Source organism: Nylanderia fulva, unplaced genomic scaffold (genome assembly GCF_048542155.1).
Source record: "Nylanderia fulva isolate GAGA-0341 unplaced genomic scaffold, ASM4854215v1 Scaffold31, whole genome shotgun sequence".
In the NCBI taxonomy this organism is placed as follows: Eukaryota; Metazoa; Arthropoda; class Insecta; order Hymenoptera; family Formicidae; genus Nylanderia; species Nylanderia fulva.
This window is the reverse complement of record NW_028190379.1, coordinates 2,220,610-2,242,187: the sequence shown is the minus strand read 5'-3', so window position 1 is coordinate 2,242,187 and position 21,578 is coordinate 2,220,610. Positions and strand designations below refer to the sequence as shown.

The window sequence follows — 21,578 nt, the reverse complement described above, 5'->3', positions numbered from 1 at the left end:
ATAAAATTTATGTGAATATATTCATTTTAACAGTTTTGTTAAATTGTTATCTTTAACATTAAAGTTGATTAGTTTCGACATATACCTACGTAAAAGACGCTTGAGAAGAGAATCTGCATCTGCATTTTGATCGAAGAGAGGACAACGAAAATGTATAATGCAGTCAAACGACAGAATCTCTCTCTAGAATCGATCGAAAATGAATCGCGCGATTCTCGCCTCGTTCCTTCCAAAGCGATGCCCATTTCCTCTAATCGATTTTACATTTTGGCCCCGAAAGAATCTTTCGAATCTTCCTTTTCTACGGAATCTAGGTCGCTACGTCGCATTTATTTCCTTGATTCAAACGAGAGCCTAAGTTCAAACGGGTGCCCAAAAGCGTCTCAAAAGTCAAGACTCTGAAATAATCGTAGGTGCACCGATGATTGCACGGATGGTGAAATTAACGAACAACGTGGAGGTTTTCTCCCTTCTCTCTCGAGGAGAGGAACCCTCGGCGATTATCGAAGAACGCGAACGGGTAACACGTGAGCGGCTTGCAAATTCGCATGCCGATTGCGCGAGACTTCTGTGATTCCGCCGACGATTTTTTTTCTTCACGCCGAGACGTGTCCGGAGTGGCGAAGCGCGCTCTTAATCTGGATCCCCGATATGTTTTAGCGGCGGTAAAGACAGGAATCGATAACGATCGAGAGAACATGATGAATGCGAATTATCTCTCACGGTATTAATATTCTCGAAGTAATATGTTGTAATGTGCGATTTAAGCAAATCGCTCGTCGTAAATATCTTAATATGTATTTTAATATGCAAAGTGGATATGTATATGTTTATTTTGGCAATTAATAATTTTTTTTATTTTGTACTTATATACTTAAAAAATATGCATCCTTCGATCTTCAATGCTAGAATCAAACAATTTGTATATGTGTTAAATTTCACCTTTTTATTTAATTATTTCATTCATTTATTTTCACTTCCTCTTTTTCTATATATATATATATTTCAAATTTAATTATTTTCCACTTTCCATATACTTTGCCTCATATTTCATTCTGTTAATAAAGCGAAATCGATCTATGAGAGACTAAAAGCAGAGTGGAGAATCCTTCATTACTTGCGCACATTAATACTGGATTCATTTATATTAACATAAATACAAAAACAACTCAGATTACGAGCTCGTAAATCCGGTTGTATTTACATCACTTTATTTATTTCTATTCACGCCGTTCCGTAGGCTCGATGAGGGACATTTTTATAGAATGAATCAGTTAAAACGAAACCCATGTGCGCGAGCTAGTTTGAAAATCAGATGCAATTGTTCCGAGATGTGTAAGTGGCTCGTTCGCGTGCAAAAGCGACCCCAAGTTTCGCGCGGTTGGACACGTGTATACGCTTCGCGGCCAACCGCGACAAGCGGACACACCAAGAGAAGAGAGGGACATTGTCGCTTGTGTATTCGGTATATCGCGCGGCCACCCTCGGCGGTCGCTTTTCTTTTCGGGGGTGAATCGTAGCCCGCAGCAAGGCCGCAGATCATTGACGCGTCACACTGGGATCCCCTGCGTGCGAATATAAGAGAGCCTAAATTATCCTGCATTTATAATAATTATTTTTAAAAAATATATTTTTTTATAACAATTTTATTGATATTTTTTTTGTTTCATACAATACGATCTTTAATAAATGTTTGCAATTAACAAACATCTAGACACTTGTCTATGTTTCACATAATCCAGGATATCATCAATAAAATAATATTTTTTAATAAAACCAATTTTATCGATGAGCGAGAGAAGTCTCGATAAACGTATTTATATTTTTCCGAAATAATTTAAAAAAAAAATGTATCTGAGCGTGCAATTTTCGATCGTAAATTTTAAAGGTTTGATTAAAAGACGCAGCCGAGCGCGCAATCTTCGGCAGAGGAGCCCGTTTATTCGCTTCGTCTGCGTCTCTTTTTCCAGAGCTAGGCAACGATTTTTATGGGGATGTATAAAGGCGCAAGCTCCTCTTTGTATCCCTGTTTTTCTCTATCAATATTTTTCGACAGCAAAAAGCGCAGAACAACAAGAAAACCCGTTCTTGACTTTGGGCCATCCTTTGTGTTTCAGAACGACACGATGCAAGTGGTTTGGCAATATCACGTCGAGGAGCCGGTATCAGCGGCCGGGGTCTTGCCCGATCATGGCGCGGTACGAGGCTCGAGGCCATTGTATCTAGTGCAGAGGGACACGCAGCCCAGACGAAGCTCGCGTAATCAGGACGCGGAGCCACCCTTGAAGATCTGGGACATTTTGAACAAACAGGTGGGTCGCGAACGTTTAATCTTCTTTGGCTTTTCATTTTTCGCATATTTATAAAAAGCATGTAAGACGAGCGCATATTGGAGATAAAAGATGTATCGTGAGATAAAAATTAACATTCCATGCGATAAATGCAATAAAGAGGTTCCGTCGAGATAAATACGTAACGAACTAGCTGTAGAAGGAAATATTTCGTTTCGTTCTTGACATAATTAAAAAAAAAGAGAAATGAAAAAGGAAAAAAGAAAAAGAGACAGAGAGCAGTTGGTGCACATTGCATTTATTACGATTCGCGTTATTACGACGGCACGTGACAAGAAACAAGAACAAAGTTAATATTCATCCCGACCGCGGAGAAATTCGCGAGCGCGAACAAAGACGATTAAAGAGTTTTAATTAGAGTTCACGAAAGTGGATCTGCCATTGGCGTTGTGATATTGGACTCGATTTGCACCGGGAAAGGGGAAGGGGTTAAGGGGAGTTTCAAGCTAAGGGTTTCATCAAAGTATTTAAGATAACCAAAGTTACTTTATTCAGCCTTTGCCGAGGAATCATCAACGCTAATCATTAACGCTAGTTATTATAACCCGGCATTAATTTTAACTCGGGAATATGTAATTTTATACTAAAGACTTGCGCAAAAATTGCAAAAAGAAAGAAAACGCAACATCTTCAACTAAAAAAAAAAATTAAAGTTAATCGATATAAAATTATATAGCATTTTTTTTTAATTAGCCGGTTAATTGAAAGTTACCTCGTTTCGAAAGTTAAAGTCGAGAATATGTCGAGAATTTTCAAAGGGTTGATTTGCGCTATCGACGTTATTTTTTTTTTACGCCGCCAGGGACGCGGCGGATATTATTCGTTTATCCGGAATTTTTTCCAAAATTCTCATCGCACGGTTCTGTTTTCGTCATTCGCGTAGACACGCGTGTAGGTCGCGTGCGCGAGATGAATGTTCAAACACATTTAGCGTGTTCGGCGTGTTGGATTTTTATCGGACGTGAGAGGATGGGGAGAGGGAGAGAGAGAAGAGGCGAGAGAGAGAAGAGAGAGAGATAGAGAGAGAGAGAGATAGAGAGAGAGAGATGGAGAGAGAGAGCGAGAGCGATTAGACGACGAGCAGATAGCGTCGCGCGAGAAGCGATCTACGCGAGAGAGATCGCGCGCTGAGACTCTCTCTCTCTAGCTTCTATCTCCTGCTATGAGAGAGAGAGAGAGGACGGCATTGTGCGCCGAATTTATGGCGACATAAATCTTAACCGGGTCACATCCGGCAAAAACTATTCGTTCATTAGCGTCGCCGGGTCGTAGATTACGAGGTCGGCCGCTATCGCTGGGAATCGGACAATGCTAATTCCACCGTCTGCCGCCCCGGCCCTGTTTATAGTTTATATCGAGACCGGAATCGGGCCACGCTCTCTCGTATTCCGCTCGTTGGCCCGCGAAAAAGTGCAAGATCACACTCGCACCGAACGTGCTGATAAACGACCCGGAAATGTCAGCCATGTAAAATCGTTTGAGACAAGCGTGCGCTTTCGAGGAGCTCTCTGGAATGTATTTGTTCCAAACTTGGATATATATATATATATATATATATTTTCAGTTTGCCAAATTTTACCATTTTTCGCGGGGTTCTTGCGACGGTTCGCATTACGAGAAATTTGTTACGATCGCTGTAGCAGAATAATCGAGATAGCAAGTCTGTTCTTTCTAGTCGTACTTTTCGCGATTTTTTCTCTCTCCATCTTTCCTCAAAATAACAGCATACGTTTGTTTTACTTTATTTAAATACACGGAGCGTAAAGAGGTGGGAGAATTATTTAGCATTTTAAATATATACAAGGATATCGAAATATCGTGAAAAAATATCGGTACGGTTTTTCTAAAGTATCGTTGTCCATCGTTTTATATATTTCCGTATTTCGACCTGCACCACACGAAAGAGGAAGTTCTTTCTTAACTTGGTGCACGAAAGTTGCCGAGCGTTCGAATAACTTTTGTATCGCGCCGCGATGAATATGAATAGAATAGTCACAAAGAAGAAGACGAGGCTGGGGTGAGAGTAACGGGGTTTACGTTGCGCCGTTCTCTTTAGATTTTGCGATACTCTGCCATTTGTTAGAAATTGCTGCCAGTTTCGTTAGTTTTTACATTCTCGCCGTATACATCACAATAAATTCCACCACGCTTCTTCTATGCGTTTCGTTTAAAAATATGTCTTTAAATTCAGTCGAGCTTAGAAATAAAAAAAACTCACTTAATCGTCACGATTAATTTAATATTGAAAATGATCTCGCAATCTTTTTACGCGTGCGTTACATACTTTGCACAGTTTCAATTAATCGGAAGAAATTGTCTCGGAGAGAAGTCGGAAATGCGTTCGTGGCAAACCTGAAATAGTATATTGTGTATCAAGTGCGGAAAGTTGACAATTGGTCATGAGTGAACAATTGTCAATCCGCACGTGATACACATACTATTTTGTATTACAAGTGCAGGCAAAGTGGCTTTGTGCGCGTTTTCTGTGCGCGAGGTGGCCGATCATGCGGCGGCACGGTGCGGGAATAGCCGTGTTCGGCTGAAGCCGTGGGCAATGACTTTGAATGCGGCTTATTCACTCACCGCGTCGCCGCTAAATGGCGGCGTGGGAAATCGGCCGCTTTCCGCACAGAAAACATGCACCGAAAGTGCCATATTGCCTGCACGTGTAATACAAAAAAAATTCCTTTGTCGCCCGGGGCCGTCAATCAACCAGGCTCGACCGCAAAACAATAAACGCGCTCGTCCTCTTCCCGGTAATCTTGACATCGATAATTTCGCGTAAGGGCGTGGGAGAATCCGACGGCATGGCTCGAGCGCTTAGGGCAGCAGGAGTCGATCGTAGGAGGGATGCGCGAAAAAGAGAATCGTAATTTTCTCGAACACTATATACGGGTCGCCCTTTGCACCCCGCGGCGAGCAGTTTGAAACGACCCATCATCCGTCGTCCCCTCTCTTTCGCTTTCCCTTCTTCGTATATTTGCCGAGATACGTACATTGCAGCAGCACACGAAGCTGGTTCCATTGATGCACAAAAGTCCGTGAATAATTCGGCAGACTATGAATCTGACTTGTAGATGGGAGATATACACGTGGGACAAGTACTAACGCGACTAATGCATGTAATTCTGTCTCAGAACAAGAAGCATAATTAAGCAAAGTTGCACGAGTTTCAAACTCTTGAAAAAAAATTTTTGTATAACGTGATTACGTTTATTAATGAATGAAAAGCTTTGTGAGATATTTAATATGACGCGTTGAATATTTTTGGAGTTTGTACGGCGAAACGTTTGAGATGCATTGTATGATACAGCAGCTGCATAAGAGGTGTTTGGAATATAGTAAAGGACTTTGAGCAAAATAAATTCGCACGTATAATACGTCTTGTGTATCGAGCGAACAAGTAACGCAACTAACGCCGGTAGATGCACACACAGTTCTTATTCTGTTATACGTGCCGAAAAACTAGCAACGCGTTCGTGCACACAATGCAGCCGGCCGTGCATGAGAACTGACGCAAAATAGTCGCGTGGCGTGGAAAGTGCTGCTTTGAGACAGAGCGAAATGGGCTCGTATATCATAAAAGCAACTTGCAACCTTGTTACGTAAGTCGCACGCGGCGTCGGAAAATATGGTAATGAATTTCTCGTATATATTTGTGTTTAACTGTTCTTAGCTTGTTGTAACAAACCATTAAACCTGGTGTGTATGCGTTAAGTAGCCAAGTTTCTCGAATTTTCCTCTCTACTTCTTGCGCCACTCGTTTCAGTAAAAGAAACTTTTTTGTACTTATAAAGTAAGCAATTATTTTCAAGACACGGTGTATAATGCACGGTCTCAAAAGAAAATTCTGGCGATACGATATCGCGGCGATTCGTGAGATAAAAATATTGAACGAGTCGTCTAATATTTAATGTATGATATCGATAGTAATGTAAGATATCGCGATTAAAAATATTGTAGCACAGAATTATATTTCAGTTTATATTTTTTTTTCCATTTTATGCATTATATTTTGTACTTTGTCAAGAAAGCCATTTTTAATTTCAAATTTATATAATGAATAGTTCAACTTTTTATAATAAAAAATAATATCGATATGCAAAACGTAAAACATATATGTATATAATAAATATTTTCATGCTTTCATAATTTCGCTCGTATTAATATTATCAGTTTTTTGCAGCTTTTTTCACATATTTAAAAATACATGTATTTTCGCTCATATAATTTTTTTTTCAAATACACGGAATGTCGTATTGATCTTCCTGATATCAGTGTCGATACATGAAGTATCGATTGTTTCAATGCAGTAGCTCTAGCCGTTAGTTTCGCGTGGAATTATACTCTCTTAACGAAGTACCATTCGAATTGCTGTGCAGGTTCGTTTACCCATGGGGCAAGACATGCTGCTCTGGTGCCGTGTCCTGAGGATGCCGAGCATTAATCACAAACACCACGTCGTGAAGGTGAGTTCTCTCCTCCAGGTATATAACCCGTTTACGGTAGCTCGCGCGCGCCCGCCGCTCTCCGACTTGATTAAAGCGAAGGTGGATGCTCTTGTAATGCCGAAGAAACTGCACGTCGAGTTTGCCGACTCGCCCCTCCCATCTCATCCCTCTCTCTCCTTCCCTCTCATACGGGAGATATTCTTCTGCCTCGCGTGTTTTCGCGTCTCGAGATGCCTCGTCAAGTAGCCGTCCGATAAATATGCCGCGCAAAATGATAATCTGGAGGTTATACGATATTTTACATCAGATGATTAATCATAGTTGGAACGGTGGTTTCCTTTTTTTTTTTTTTTAAACGTTCCGACGTATCTAGGAGGAAGACTTATTTCAATTTACAATTTCGCGTTTTCTCTTTCCCGAGAATTCTTAAACGATACTTTGATCGCAAATGACATTTTAAAAACGTTAATATGATTTTCTTAGATACTTGTTATATATTTTCTAATATCATAAAAGTGTAGTGTTGTAATTAACTAGAACAATTCTTAAAACATTCGTATACACGTGTTTTTTTATTGCAAGAAAAAAATATAAAAGAATCATACGCTTCATTACCGGTTCTGATGTAGAAAAAATCTTCGATTCGCGAGTGCGATATTATCGAGCACGATCGATTAATTCGACTATGAAATTTCGTCGTAAATGTACGACTGGGCGGATCTGTAGGATGGTAGGATCAATGTGGTAAGTGAGATCGTTTCGCTGTTCCGGCTGCCGGTTTTGCCATCAGCGCGATGACAGATCGATGCACAAGATGTCATCGATAAATGCGACAGTGATAAAGCAGTCGGTCGTAAACCTCGTATTACTATTGCGTATCGGTTCACGTCAGTGGTAATACGTTCCATTTCGACGCAGATTCTCTGCGCGATTCGCCAAATTGAGTGTTAAAAATCAAAGTCGAGTCGCGGCGATATAATAAGAGGTGCAAAAGCGGTAAAAAACGCATTCGCTGAATTCGCGAATTTAAATACGGAATATTTTATTCCGTATTTATTCGTCGACAGACTCGAATGTATTTTATATTTATGCTAATGTTTTTTCACGCTGCTTTTTCAACGAAAATTAAGCTGAATAAAACGCCGTTATGATATATTATCAACTTTTATTAGACGTTTATAATAAAAGGAATTGAAAATGTCATAAAATAATTGATCCAATGGATTATGTATATGTATAAACGTCACTTTGCTTTGCTCTAATTTTATTTTTAATTTTATTTGGGTCTTTGTCCATTTTTACCGTTCGACACGAATTACGTCAGCAATTAATTTGGTTAAGAGATGTATTTTGGAACAATTCATATTTTATATATCTCGAGTTATGTTCTCAGAGAGAACACATGCCAGTTATAATCTATTCGCACTTTATCTGTCTATTAATTAATTTCTGCGATATAAAATTTGACAGTTGCAGGAAATCTGGAGCAAGTTAATAATTATAATTGTCATTAACATATTAATTTGATTAAGACGACTTTTTTGAGAGATGCTTAGACATTTTCTTGTCTGGATTAGAAAAAAATTATATATGTTATAAATATAAAATTTTATTACTTTTTTCTTTATTTTCTCCTTTCTTTTTATTTCATCGTATCTCAGTCTTTAACATATTCACATCCACACTCGGGGAGTTTCCGAACAGAATGTTGGAACGACTGGCTGATATACTTGCTCTATCTATCGCCGGTCGAACGACCGACACCTGAATCTCGAACTCGATCGGACGTGACTCAACTACACGATGCGATTGCAAAGTCTGTGTTCCTATCTCGGGGTCTTCCTTAGCATCCGACGAAGAAGGAGAACCGATTAGCGCTCCGTTCGCCATAATTCAAACGCTTAAAACGAGCGGACCACCTTTTATTCCTACGGAATTTTTTATTCGCCAATGCATTCTTAGATCAATTAGCGCGAATGATCATAATATCGGCGAGCCGTTAATTTGTTGAAAAGCAATTAAAATGCGGCACGTTCTACCGAGCGAGATCGAATGTCGTAGCCCCGATTTTTCCCAATTTTGCGCTTCGACAACTTTTTCTTAAACTGCGAGAAATGAAGTCTGAACTGCGAAGCGTCTTTCTCTTTCTATCGATATCAATATTCCATAGAATATCGATAGTTCGTAACCGATTAATCTATTGATGTTCGCCTTGCTTGAAATATTGAAATGGCGACTAATTCATTCCAAAATTAGATAAAATAGAGAAAATTATATATAAAATATTTTCTCTTCTCTGTTCTTACATTTGTGACTTCTTCGATCAATTAATTTCTTGTGTAATAAGCAAAATGAAAAAATGCGCCTTGTTCCCGAATTATGAAGACGTCGCAAAAACAAAAGCGACATGCCGCTCGACATTAATCCTCGTTACGAACTTGTGCGCCTGTTCTGTATTTCAGTATGAACCAGTTATTCAGCCGGGAAGCCACGAATACCTGCACCACATGACCCTGTACGAGTGCCGTGGAGATCAAGCCGAATTGGAATCCGCGGCCGAAACGACCGGGAGTGTCTGTTATGCTCCTGATAAACCCGCATTCCAGTGCAACACGATCGCAGCCACTTGGAGTCTCGGTTCTGAGGTACGTCGAAAACTTCATTTACCCTCGCACTCGAGAGAGAGAGAGAGAGAGAGAGAAAGAGAGAGAACCTCGAGTGCTTCCATTGTTGGCAAATTTTGCGCGAGTACAGGGCGTACGTTCGTTTGCATTTGCGATTCCGCGAAAATATGGAAAGCGCAAGGTAATAAAGTGCAAATGTTTAAAAATTCATTTTCGATGGTTATACGTTTCATAATTAAAATTTCAATTATCTATGATTGTGTCGATAATGAAACGATCTAATTATTGCATCGCGAGATCAGTCGTTATGTATAGTAAAATAATTGATCAGAGTCGACTATCGATTAGCCTTGTCTCTTTAAAAGATGTGTATCGCCGAAGGATATAATAATAAGGTAAACGAATTTTTTTTTCTCAAGATTGGCGTCATTTTTTGGTGATTTTTTTGATTATCGCAAAAAAATTCATTATTCTTCGACACATAAATTCTTATATATGTATATGTCGACTCTGATACGTTATCAAATATTATGCATAAGTGTACAAGACACGTTCGGAGTTTCGTGATAATTCCAAGTCCGGTGTAATGCATACCAATGCGAGAACAGGAATACCACAAACTTGTTTCTTCGCGGTTATCGGTAATACGAATACCGTGCGAAGTTGCAACCGATCATGAGACGCGTCGAGATCTCGTGTATACATATAACGAGTATATAATTCTGTGATCTAGTATAACACAATAAGTAATATTATAACATTAACTGAGATAACACACGTGGTTAAATATTTGTAAGAATACGCGCATGATTGCTGCGTCTATTTTTTTATTTTGTATTTTTTTAAATACAAAATTATATTTCTATAAATATTATATTTTCCAAAATCACTACGCCGGTATTTAAAATTCAGCAGTATTATTTTATATTATTTTTTTTTGCATCAGACAATAAATATTGAAAATATACCGTCGGGAAAATAAATATTAAACGAAATCTCCATGGTAGGTAGAGGGTGTACTATTATCGTAAATTATAAAAAATATCGAGACGAGAAAATTTCACCGGATCACCTCAATTTGAACGTTCGAAAGTTACAAAACAAATCTCATTAATAGGGCAAACAACTCTGCGCTGCGGATGATCGAAATTATCCGGGTTGCATTAATAATAAATTTAGAAGCGTTTATTAAAAGCGGACCGATTATCCCGCACGATTCCTCGAAGCGGTCAAATTGTTATCTCGCTCATCATCAATATCGGAAAATTAAAATTAAGCCGAGGCGTAATTCGCGGTATGCCGCGCCGCAGCGTCTCTCCAATAAGGAAACGAATTTCGCGAGCGACAATTTCTGCATCGGGGGGCCCGCGCTGATGGATCGAGGCGTATACCGATTATAGGGTCCGGCAGGGAGTCTGTACACGTCGTCAGACCGGATCAGATCGGGGCAAGAGAGTGCGAGCGCGATACGGAGAAAACCGGACGGTGCCTCTCTCTCGCGCTGTCGCGGTTCTGTTTTTATTTACCAGCCGGCTTCTGCATAATCCATCGTCTCTCTTCTTTCGCCAGGGCTTTAATTATCCACCGGAGGCCGGATACGCGCTCAATCCGCACACGGGGCCTCGCTACTACATGCTGGAGACCCACTACATGAACCCGCAGTTGGACGCCTTCATCAGCGACAGCAGCGGTCTGCGTCTTCTCTATACAGATCGGTTGCGCGGTCACGACGCTGGCATCCTCAGCGTCGGCATCGACCCGAACTGGCGGCACATAATACCCCCGGGCCAGCCCGAGGTGATCTCCGAAGGCCACTGCATCGCCGATTGCACCGCCCAAACGATACCGAACAGCGGCATCAACATGTTCGCCGTGATCATGCACACCCACCAACTCGGCAGAAAGGTTCGCCTGCGGCAAATCCGCAGCGGCGAGGAACTACCGCCGATTGCCGCCGATACCAACTACGATCCGAATTATCAGGAGTATCGGAGGCTCCAGAGACCGATCAAGGTGTACCCGGTGAGTACAACTTATTTCTACAATTTATGGCGGATTCTATATCTAATATTGTGCACTCTTTTTTTTTTTTTTTTTTTACACACGTAGGTTGTTTGAAGAAAAAGATATCGAAGTTCATTTTAATCGTTGTGTTCGAGATCCAATTTATTGGCAATTTATTGAATCTCGTCTTTTTATCTACGGGGTGATATAGGACTGGTGCAATTATAAAATTTCTCTCCGATTAACGGAAGAGAATCGCGAAGAATCGGAGGAAGAATCTGAAACTCCATCCGCCGAGATTTTTCCTTCGAAAATAATCCGAGATTATGTCCTTAAGCGCTTCGCGAGGTAACTTACGTTCTTCACACACAGCAGTCTTTTAATATATTCTTATTTCTCTGTTCTTCTGTTTTTCCGCTACATTGCACGTCTTTCGCTTACATTGCCGCGAACGTACTTTTGCGCTGCATTATAAACCCGTAGCACGTATCAGAAAGTTTATAAGCTTGTTACAAAGTTTATTAACGTGCAATAAGTATAAGCTTTGATCACGTAAAGTGCCGACATGCTACAGACGCAGGGCATGAACCTGAATTTAATTGTTTGAACGGACTCGAACGGCAGGGTTTAAAACGCGATTACATGTTAACATAGAATAAAAATGTGATTGTAACAAAATTTAATTAAAAAGCAACAAAATTGAATTTATGATTTATAATAAAACACACATGTTATATTTAAAATTTTACATGCAAATGTAAAAATTGCAATTTATCCGCGTTATTAATATTTTGATGCGTAAAATTGTTTATTGTCGAATTTTCGAAACTGTCAAGATGCTCTTGGATTTGCGCTCACGTCGAGCGATTTTGCTTGTTTTATTTTTACAGGGTGATCACTTGGTCGCCGAATGCACATACTCGTCGGAATCGCGGGCGGCCATCACTCTCGGCGGCTTGACAACGAGAGAAGAGACCTGTCTGGTGTCCGCTCTCTATTATCCTCGCATTGAGTTATCTCTTTGCTATTCTTTACCCTCGTTACCGACAGTACTGCATAGCTTAGGAATCCAGAAATTAATACAGTAAGTTTGACATTGATTTATAACTATTAATAAAAAATTGTGTCTAGACGCGCGGATTGGGATAATTATATTTCATCAGAATTAAGAAGACAAAAAGATTTATATTATTTTTACAACTTTGCTGAAACTACATATATTTTTAATAGTATTTCAATTGAACTAATTAATTAAAGTTTATTTAGAATTTATTTCACAGACAGTCTCAAATCTGATTTTGAAATATTTATATCACTTTTAACTAAAGTCATTAATTTTCATTATCTCTTAAAATGTTATAATTTCGATCGATAAACCGTTTGTGCGAAAAAGGAACATTTTATAAATTCATCAAAATAGATCACACATTGCTATCAGTTTATATGCCTTTATGTAAGCGGTGATTATGCGACTGACTCTTTGATCGCTCTAAATTGGTTATTAAGGACAACTCGTACGTCACGAAAGCACCGGTTGTCATTAACTTAACGAGCGATAGTTACATCAGATTGCATCAAATGCGCTGTCCATTGTTATATAACATCTTCTATCAGATACATCATGAATAATTAGTATTCTAAAACTTCTAAAAATTTATCTCTCCATTTTCAATATTAAAAGGACTCAGTTTTTAAAATAATTATTTCTTAAATTAATTAAAATAAGATCATTCATTCTCTTATCGACTATATATCTAAAAATACCGAAAGATGAGCCACGTGATAAAATATAAAATAATAAATACGAGATAAGATAAATTTTGCTGGGTGAAACGTAAGAGGCAACAGCGACTTGACGGGACGATTCGTATATTTTTGCGCAGGGGTTCTAGCCCGGTAATGATCCAGGAGCCTCAGAAGCTGGCCGGCATGACGTTGGAGGAGCGACTAGTTACTTACGACTGGGTGTCGAACTTCCAGAGTTTCCAGGAAGCCACTCGCAGTGGCACGTTTAAGCCGCTATGCGGCGGCAGCAAGGGAGCCTTGCCCAATACAGAAAACCTCGAGGTTCATTATCCGCGTATCCTCAGGCCTTACGAGGAAGCGAGCGTGCCCTGCGCGAAGAAGCCGCTACGAAACAAACTGTCGATGCTGCTAAGTGAGGACGATGACATCGGCGCGCCTGTCGATCCCGATAGCGACGAGTCGAACGCGGTCGAGCGAGGTCAGCTGGTCCGTAGCAAAGTGTCACGCAGCAGCGATGCCGGCCCCACGGCCGGAAGTTCCTGTGGACGCACTGTTTCGGTGGCGGTGATCCTGGCTGCTATCACCGTGGTTGTTGGCGCCGCGTTCAGGTGAACATCGCCGCCGGTCGATCGGTTGTTCGAGTTCACTCGAATCCAGGATCGTCCTGATGATCAGTGATCTGTCATCGCGATCGGAGTCGCAGCGGAGTGCGTAAGTACATTGCCAATCTCAGCGACGTGTAACTTAGACATTAGATAGGTGTTATCGTTCGGGATTCGTCGTGAGACTCGATCGATGGTTTTCTTTTTTATTTTTTCCCTTTTTTTTCGGGCGCGGTGAAATGATTTCTCCGGCTGGCGGAATCTTCGCGCGATGGAAACTGATTGAGATTTGCATGATGTGTTTATTTTGAAAGCGTGTAAGTTTATATATTGTTGAAAACTTTGCTGACGATATCGCGTCAATTTACATTTTTGCGCGTTAGTGATCGTAATTTTTCAAGATTAAAGTTACGTAACTTTCAAAGCAAACACACACGCGAAGATTTCGTTAACCTTCAATCGAGAATGTTGAATTTCCGCGAGTGGGAAAGGACAATTGCAATCACCATTTCGGTGTAAATGAAACTTATATACAAACATATATCATAGAAGATGTAGTGGAAATTACCGGATCCACATTATCTCGACATATAGGTGTTGAAGTAAAATTATGGTAATTTTGTATGGTGGCGTCATCAAAAATATCTCGTTCACCATACACGGTGCTCGGTTTTACCAGCCAGAAACGTTAACTCTTTCTTTCTTCGGTATGATTATGTGTCGAGGAGAAAATGTTTAAAATAAGAAATAAATCTAATCTGTGTGTAATAATTAAAAATATTTCACTTTCCGCTCGGAACAGTTAATTTGATCGAATCGGATATTTCTCTACAGAGATTTGTGATATTTCAAGATTTGACTTAAACTAAAAAAGACTGCATCGTCATATTTTTCCCATATGTCAAATAATTCTATAAAATTCGTAGATATTTTTTAAGAGACCAGAAGAGAGAGTATTTTTGCATATTTAGAAAGGATTCTTTCCTGCATTTTTCTTTTTGCAAGTCTCTTCGAATCTTTAATTTCCCTCTGTAATATATTTTTGAATACGACGCGAGATCCTTTGGAACCAAGTCAATCAAATATTCATCTCGTCGGAAAATCGCTCGAGAGAGGAACGAGAGAGTTAATGACGCTGTGCTGGACGGAAACGGATGTGGATGCGCGGCGCGTTAATTTTGCCCACGGTGAAACCGAGCGCGGGAGATCGGATCTATCGCGCGTCCCCGTTTCGCGATCGGCTTTTCTCTTTCGCGATTTCCGCTCGCGCGGCGTATATACTGCCGCGTTATACAATGGAGGATTTTTTGCGATACACGCCACGGTATTTCGAAATACCCGAAGTATAAAACGCGGAAAATACATATACATATATACCGATCCTATACCGATCGATGCGAAATACCCATAAATTGCCGCGTGGAAATTTTCTCACCTGAAACTCTCATTATTATTTATATTCGGGACATTTGCCTACACCGCCACCGTATTTCGAAATGCACGCGCTATCGCAGAGAATCTGTAATATCCCCCGTACTCCGGCAGCACGATCGTAACACAGGATATCTCTCGGATACGAGCGCCGCGTCTCTCTCTCGGCTGTGTCATACGTTGGATTCAAAAGTGTAAGTTGCACCTCGACGAAAAAGAATATACGCGCCGGATAATAATGGATAATACGTAACGCGTGGGAATTTTTTTCCATTCTCTCTATGTAAAAGAGTGCATTCGCCGTATCAATAATCAAAAGTTCAAAAAAATTTGTCAAAAAAAGTTGTAGAAGAATCTCTCTTTCACACGAATCGTTCTTTTATGCGAAATTTTTTTTTTAAATATTAATTTTTGCAAAAAAGAAATAAATCATTATATACATATAGAATCTATATTACATGCTTTTTATACAAGTTGTAATTTTAATCATGAATTGTTAAGGACCATTGCCATTTATTTTTGGCATTTTTTTATATTTTGCATTTGTATATAATTATTGTGTTAAATATTAATCTGTAGAATTCTTAATACGTCATGTCAGAGAGAGAATTGATAACGATCTCGTTCTATACGAATGCAGTTGAATACAAAAAGAGACATAACTATATTTATACTTAAGTTAATTAGTTCGTCCAGTGATCACACTGCCTGATAAAACTGCCATTCATTGTCGTCATCTAGCGTGAGTTACATTCCATAATTATCGATTTCGAGATCACTGCCTCCATACCGCGACCATACGATAATGCCTGTGAAACTCCTTTTATATAAACCGCATTATTAAATCTATATCTGTCTCGATGGTTGAAAGAGGAATATTTAATAACGAAATTGCATTGAAAATCCTATTTGTCTTTGTATTATACGAGATTTGCCGGCCGAACGAGAGATATCTTTGCAAATTTTCGCGGTTCTGTCGACAGAGCGGAATTATTTCAAATGCTTCTTTCGATGTACTCGCGAGAGTTTTTAATTGTTGGCTGTTTATTTGCTGATCCGGGAACTGGACGAGGTAGCGTTGCAATTCTCGCGAAAGAACCGCTTTCGCGGATTCTATTTTTCAGGGTACGACGCGGAGCCGAAGTTTTCAGCGCGCTATTTCCCGATTTAATTTAAACACACCACAAATTCATTCGGAATACGACGACAAAAAATCGAAGCTCTCCCATGGGAGGAAAAATGTAGAATCAAATCTCGAGCAAAGGAGAATAAGTAAACAAAACAAAATGAATATTTTTCATGGCAACATTTTAATTTAAAATCTCATTAATTCTCTTTTTTTGTATATCAAAACTAAAAAAAAAAAAAAAAAGAATTCACTAAGGTAAGGTCATTATTTTTTTGTACGCGAGGAAATGTATTTTTCAATTATGGTTCAATTATAAAAAAATTATATTCGCGAAATTTTTTCCTTTATTCTTCGTCCATTCCGCGGGGATTTGAAGATTACAGTTGTGTGGGAAATAATGTTCTGACAACTCTGGCGAGTCACACAATTCATTACTTCGCACGGTTCCCGCCGAAGTCTGTATATTTTGTTAATTAGATCGTAGGCGATAGGAGATATGCGTTTTTTTTTTAATATAAAGATTGTATAAGCATTGGTTGATTTGCACGCGATAGCAATTTTGTGCGAGAATCTAAGTCTTGTTACAAGATCTCGCACTCGTAATCTCTTTCGTTGAAGCGTTTCCACGCGAGGGTGTTATATATATAACCAACGTTTATATATATAAATATAAATATATATACATAAATATATAAATAGACACACTATATATATATATAAATATTATAAATATTTGACGACTCTTTGTAACATTCTGTACAGTTTATTACGTATAACATTATTCACGCGCTTGTCAACGCTCGTTATCGTACGCGGGTGGTTATTTATTCCTTATTTAATGTATAAAGAGATTACTTGCGCGAACTCTTTCACCATTACGTACACACATATACACAACACAATATACATACACATACTTTCTATCTATCTCTCTCGCACTTTCGAGATTTTCAACGAGTCTGACACATAGGGACACTCGATTCTCCGACATATATTGTGCGTGTGTGACTTTATATGTTAACGATATCGATATGCACTTGATAATTTGCAATTGCTCAATAAGTTAAGTTGTCAATTATAGTTTTGCGAAATCAATGATTCAGCGATTCTTAACTTTGTAGCGAAGCCTTCGAATGAAACTATTTAATTTTACCAAAGTTCTGTTTATATATATTTTCGGTTTATATCGATTAATATTATATTATTATTATCGTAATTTCTGTTATTATTAACTACGTACTTCAATTAGTTGCACAATGCAAATAAATATAGATATATGACGTGCCTAATAAACTTGTAAACGTTCTCAAGGGCTAAATGAACGTATTGATCGATACAATCTGCATGGCGATTTGCATTCGATTCGAAAGCTTTTCTCGATAATTTCCATTTAAATGACTCTCGACTCCCGGATTTGTTCCGTTACTCTATCTCATTTCGAAATCAAACGAAACGAAGTGTCCCTAAAACACGCGCCGTTACCGGCTTCAATTTTGCACCGACATTAACAGAGAGAAAAAAAGAAACGAGGAGCTTTGTTATAGCCAAAAATCACTTTCGCTTTTTTCTTTTCGCATCGAAAATTCGCAAATTTTCGGCAAAATATTTTTCGGTGTGTTAAGGATCGGGAGGAATTTCTACCTTCCTTCTCTCCCTCCTTAAGCTCTCTCTCCTTCCTAGTATAGCGAAATCTCAAAGGCGTAGACGCGACTAATTGGTAACTCGCGGACACGTGTAGTACGTTTTACAATTTAATATTAACTGGTAATTCGTAAATGTGTCATAGAGAAATCTGTATGTGTAGAGAAGATCTTATTGTTAGGGCAATCGAATGTGGCCGTATCTTAACCCTTAAGCAGTCGCGACAAAAATCTCCCGAGTGTGTCTGACAATATTAATTTGGTTGCAACGTAGTCTAGCGAAAATTTATCACGAGTAAATAAATATTTATTAACTTAAGAGTCAGAGAGAGAGAGAGAGAGAGAGTTAAAAAAAAAAATTATCACGACAAATATTACCGTCGTGTAATTTTACAAAATTTCTCCTTTCATATTATTTTTTTTCTATACATCTCGTGATCCTATATAGGAAAAAAATTATTCGCGGAGTTGTGAGAGAAACGTGGATTTCTCCGAGTGCCATCGACTACTTAAGGGTCAACGAGCAGGAGATTATTCGTTCGTAACCACGCTGTACTTGTCGAATCGAAATCGCTGAGAATTGCCAGTATATATATTGCTTTACAAATATTGTGTTCCGATTGAACCCGGATTCAACTCATGGCGAGGCTATATCCTGGCGATGGAATGCGATCGGTGCGTTGCCGGACAATAAATTCGCGTATGACGTCGTCTCCCAACGGTACTCGACGGTACATATATATGTATGTACGTGGTTGTTCGGCCAACTATTTTCGATATATAACTCACAACGCAACGCCGGACAATTATAACGCAAAAGAGACGAGCACCGCAGCGTTTATTTTTTTTTCTCCTCCTCGATAATCCGTTATATTCGCGAACGGTGCGAGTTTCCGCTGCGAAGTTGCTCGATATTTCCCGAGAAAATTGATGGTTTGAAATGGAGCACTTGTATCGACGATTGATTTAATAATAGTACAAGGTAGGTCACGTTTTTTTTTTAGAACATTTATATCACATTTATCTGAAAAATGCAACATTTTTCCAATCATCCGAGGTTTCTTCTTTATCAGATATTTATTAATAGTCAAATTATTTATACACATATACACGAAATTAATATTGCATCGATTACCGATGGGATTCAACAGCGTCGCCCTATTATTCGGCAGATCGATATAATTTTCTCGGAGAGATCGCACGCAAAATAGTAAGTACTCTTACGTAATCCCGCATAAAGCACATGCATAGTCAAAAGTTCCGGCTAATCGATTCGACCGAGATTCCGCACTATAATAGTTTCTTTCTCTCCTCGAGTCTATCTTTTTCTCCATCTTGCGTGGACCTAGAATCCGCTGAATATATTTCGGACGATTTCGTCGAACGGACTCGTAATAATCGTTGTGCGACGAGCGAGGAAATATTTATGTCGTCCTCGCTTCGAGAAGTCGACATACGTCGTCGACGATGCGCCGACGTCGAGGATCCCGGCGAGATCCTCCGTCGGGGATTGTCGACGATGTTTGGGTGGGTGCTAAGGAACCGCCGGTGATATGAACAGAACAATCAAGCAAAGCGTCACGAGTTAAATGTCCTTTAATAAACTCAGATATAATTATTACGTTAGGTAAACGATAGAGCGACGTGTTATTATACGCTATTTATACTCGATGATCCGATATCGTAGATATGTTTAGGCGATCTTTTTTTCCTGTAACGATTCGCTGGCCTTCACCGTCTCTTCGATAACGTCCGAGGCGACTTTAAGAAAAAAGGTCTTCAAGATCTTCTTTTTTCTTCTTATATATAACGCGATGTTATTTATATATTCTTCTATTTTCTTGTCTATCGAGAATATTTTTTTTTTTTTTTATAATAATTTTGCATTTCAGAATTAATTTTATTTACATTTTTATAGCAGGAATTATTAATTTGTAATTATTAATATATTGCCTTGATGATCGGTTAAAGAGCGAGGCTTAACTCAGAGGTAATCTTATATGACGTTTAAGTGAAACTTAATTATTATGCTGTTTTCTTCGATAACGAGAAGCACATAAATAGTAATTATTACGTAAATTACATAAATTATGTATGAATTTTGTTTAAAGGCAACACGTCTTCATCGCGATGTCGGAAAATTGAATTCCGCGTCTCGATGTGTCGAAGCCTTTTCCACCTTTTCCAACCGAAATGTTTATACCATCGAGAGTATGTATCGAACCGAATTTTCAAGTGGATACGATTTCCGTTTTGAAATGCGCGAAAAATCGGTCGATGTCAACACGTCATCGGAGAAAGGGCTGAAGGCGATGAAGGCCAGGAAATCGAAAATGTATGTACTGTACGTAGAGGATTAGCGGTCGCTGGCTCGAATTTTGCGCTCTTTGTTAAAATAAGGACGAAAATGTGTGTGCGGCGATCGGAGCGAACATAAAATGCACAAGCGAGAGTGCATTTAAGGAAAATCGAGCGAGAAAATAGCGTGTGCGTGTACATATAGAATGTGTCCTGTATATAGTTTTAGATTTTAAACGACGTCCGGAGAACCTCAATAGGCACTTTACTACACACTCGATACCTACTTCGGATAGGGATGTGGCTGAAGAAAAAAAACAGCGTCTTATATCTTTATAATATACACACACACACACACACATACATACACCGAGCGCCCTATCCTTCCATAATGCTCTTAGATTTATACCTACCCGATTTACACTCGATATTAACATCTAAACGCTACATTATCATCTACACTGTAACAAATTGTATTATATTTTATATATATAAATATGTAAATGTTTTTTTAACACACGTGTCTTTTATTGATCGATTGATCATTTCCCTTATCCTCTAATTGATCGATATTCGTAAAGAATGTTTCAAATTCTGAACGATTTATTTTATATTTCAGGTATGCCGAATTAGAATAAATATAAATTATTTTAATTTTTAAAGTATTTTTCCTTTTCTTTTAATTTATTAATTATTACGCACAAATAGCATTTTTCTGAACAGAAATTAATTTGGAACTATAAGAAAAAACAGAACTCCAATATTAAATTTTATTGTGCATCGACTGTCCGTGGGTTAATGTTGCGTAGTTTAATCTATATTCTATATAATTTTATGTCGTTAAAATAACCAACACAATGGAGAAATAAATAGGTGTGACATTGAGAGGTAAGTAAATTTTACTCTTTCAACTTATACACAATCTTTTCAATTAATTTTTCATATTTTCCTAAAAATTATTAATTTTCTGACTCAAAATTTTACTTTACACTTAATGGCTCTACATATTTTAATTAGTTTTGATCATGTCTTGTGTATATTTAGCTTATATGTCTATTTGTTTCTTGACAGTAGACCTATTTTTTGTTTCTGGTCACATATGCATTTTGGCTAGTATTTTAATCAGAAGAAAATCTTTTATTGTCAATTAATATTATTATCAATGTCGATAGATAAAGCCTAACAGATTCGCTTGTGATCGTAAGATATTAATTCTTTATTAAATGCTCACGTCATCTACGTCGTGAAAAAAATGATTATATCGATTATAAGCGTGATGCGAAATAATCGTGCGACGAATAA

The 21,578-nt window shown here is 38.6% G+C and overlaps 1 protein-coding gene across 1 annotated transcript in view; it reads left to right on the top strand.

Moving 5' to 3' along the window:
* Window positions 1-20,791, top strand: part of olf413 (DBH like monooxygenase olf413) — a 214,656-nt gene extending 193,865 nt beyond the window's left edge. Inside the window, exons 4-9 of the mRNA XM_085484762.1 lie at window positions 2,118-2,312; window positions 6,734-6,820; window positions 9,265-9,447; window positions 10,996-11,448; window positions 12,321-12,514; window positions 13,314-20,791. Coding sequence (XP_085340888.1) covers window positions 2,118-2,312; window positions 6,734-6,820; window positions 9,265-9,447; window positions 10,996-11,448; window positions 12,321-12,514; window positions 13,314-13,788 — 1,587 coding nt within the window. The 3' untranslated portion in view covers window positions 13,789-20,791. The remainder of the gene's footprint in view (window positions 1-2,117; window positions 2,313-6,733; window positions 6,821-9,264; window positions 9,448-10,995; window positions 11,449-12,320; window positions 12,515-13,313) is intronic.
* Window positions 20,792-21,578: the final 787 nt, after the last annotated feature.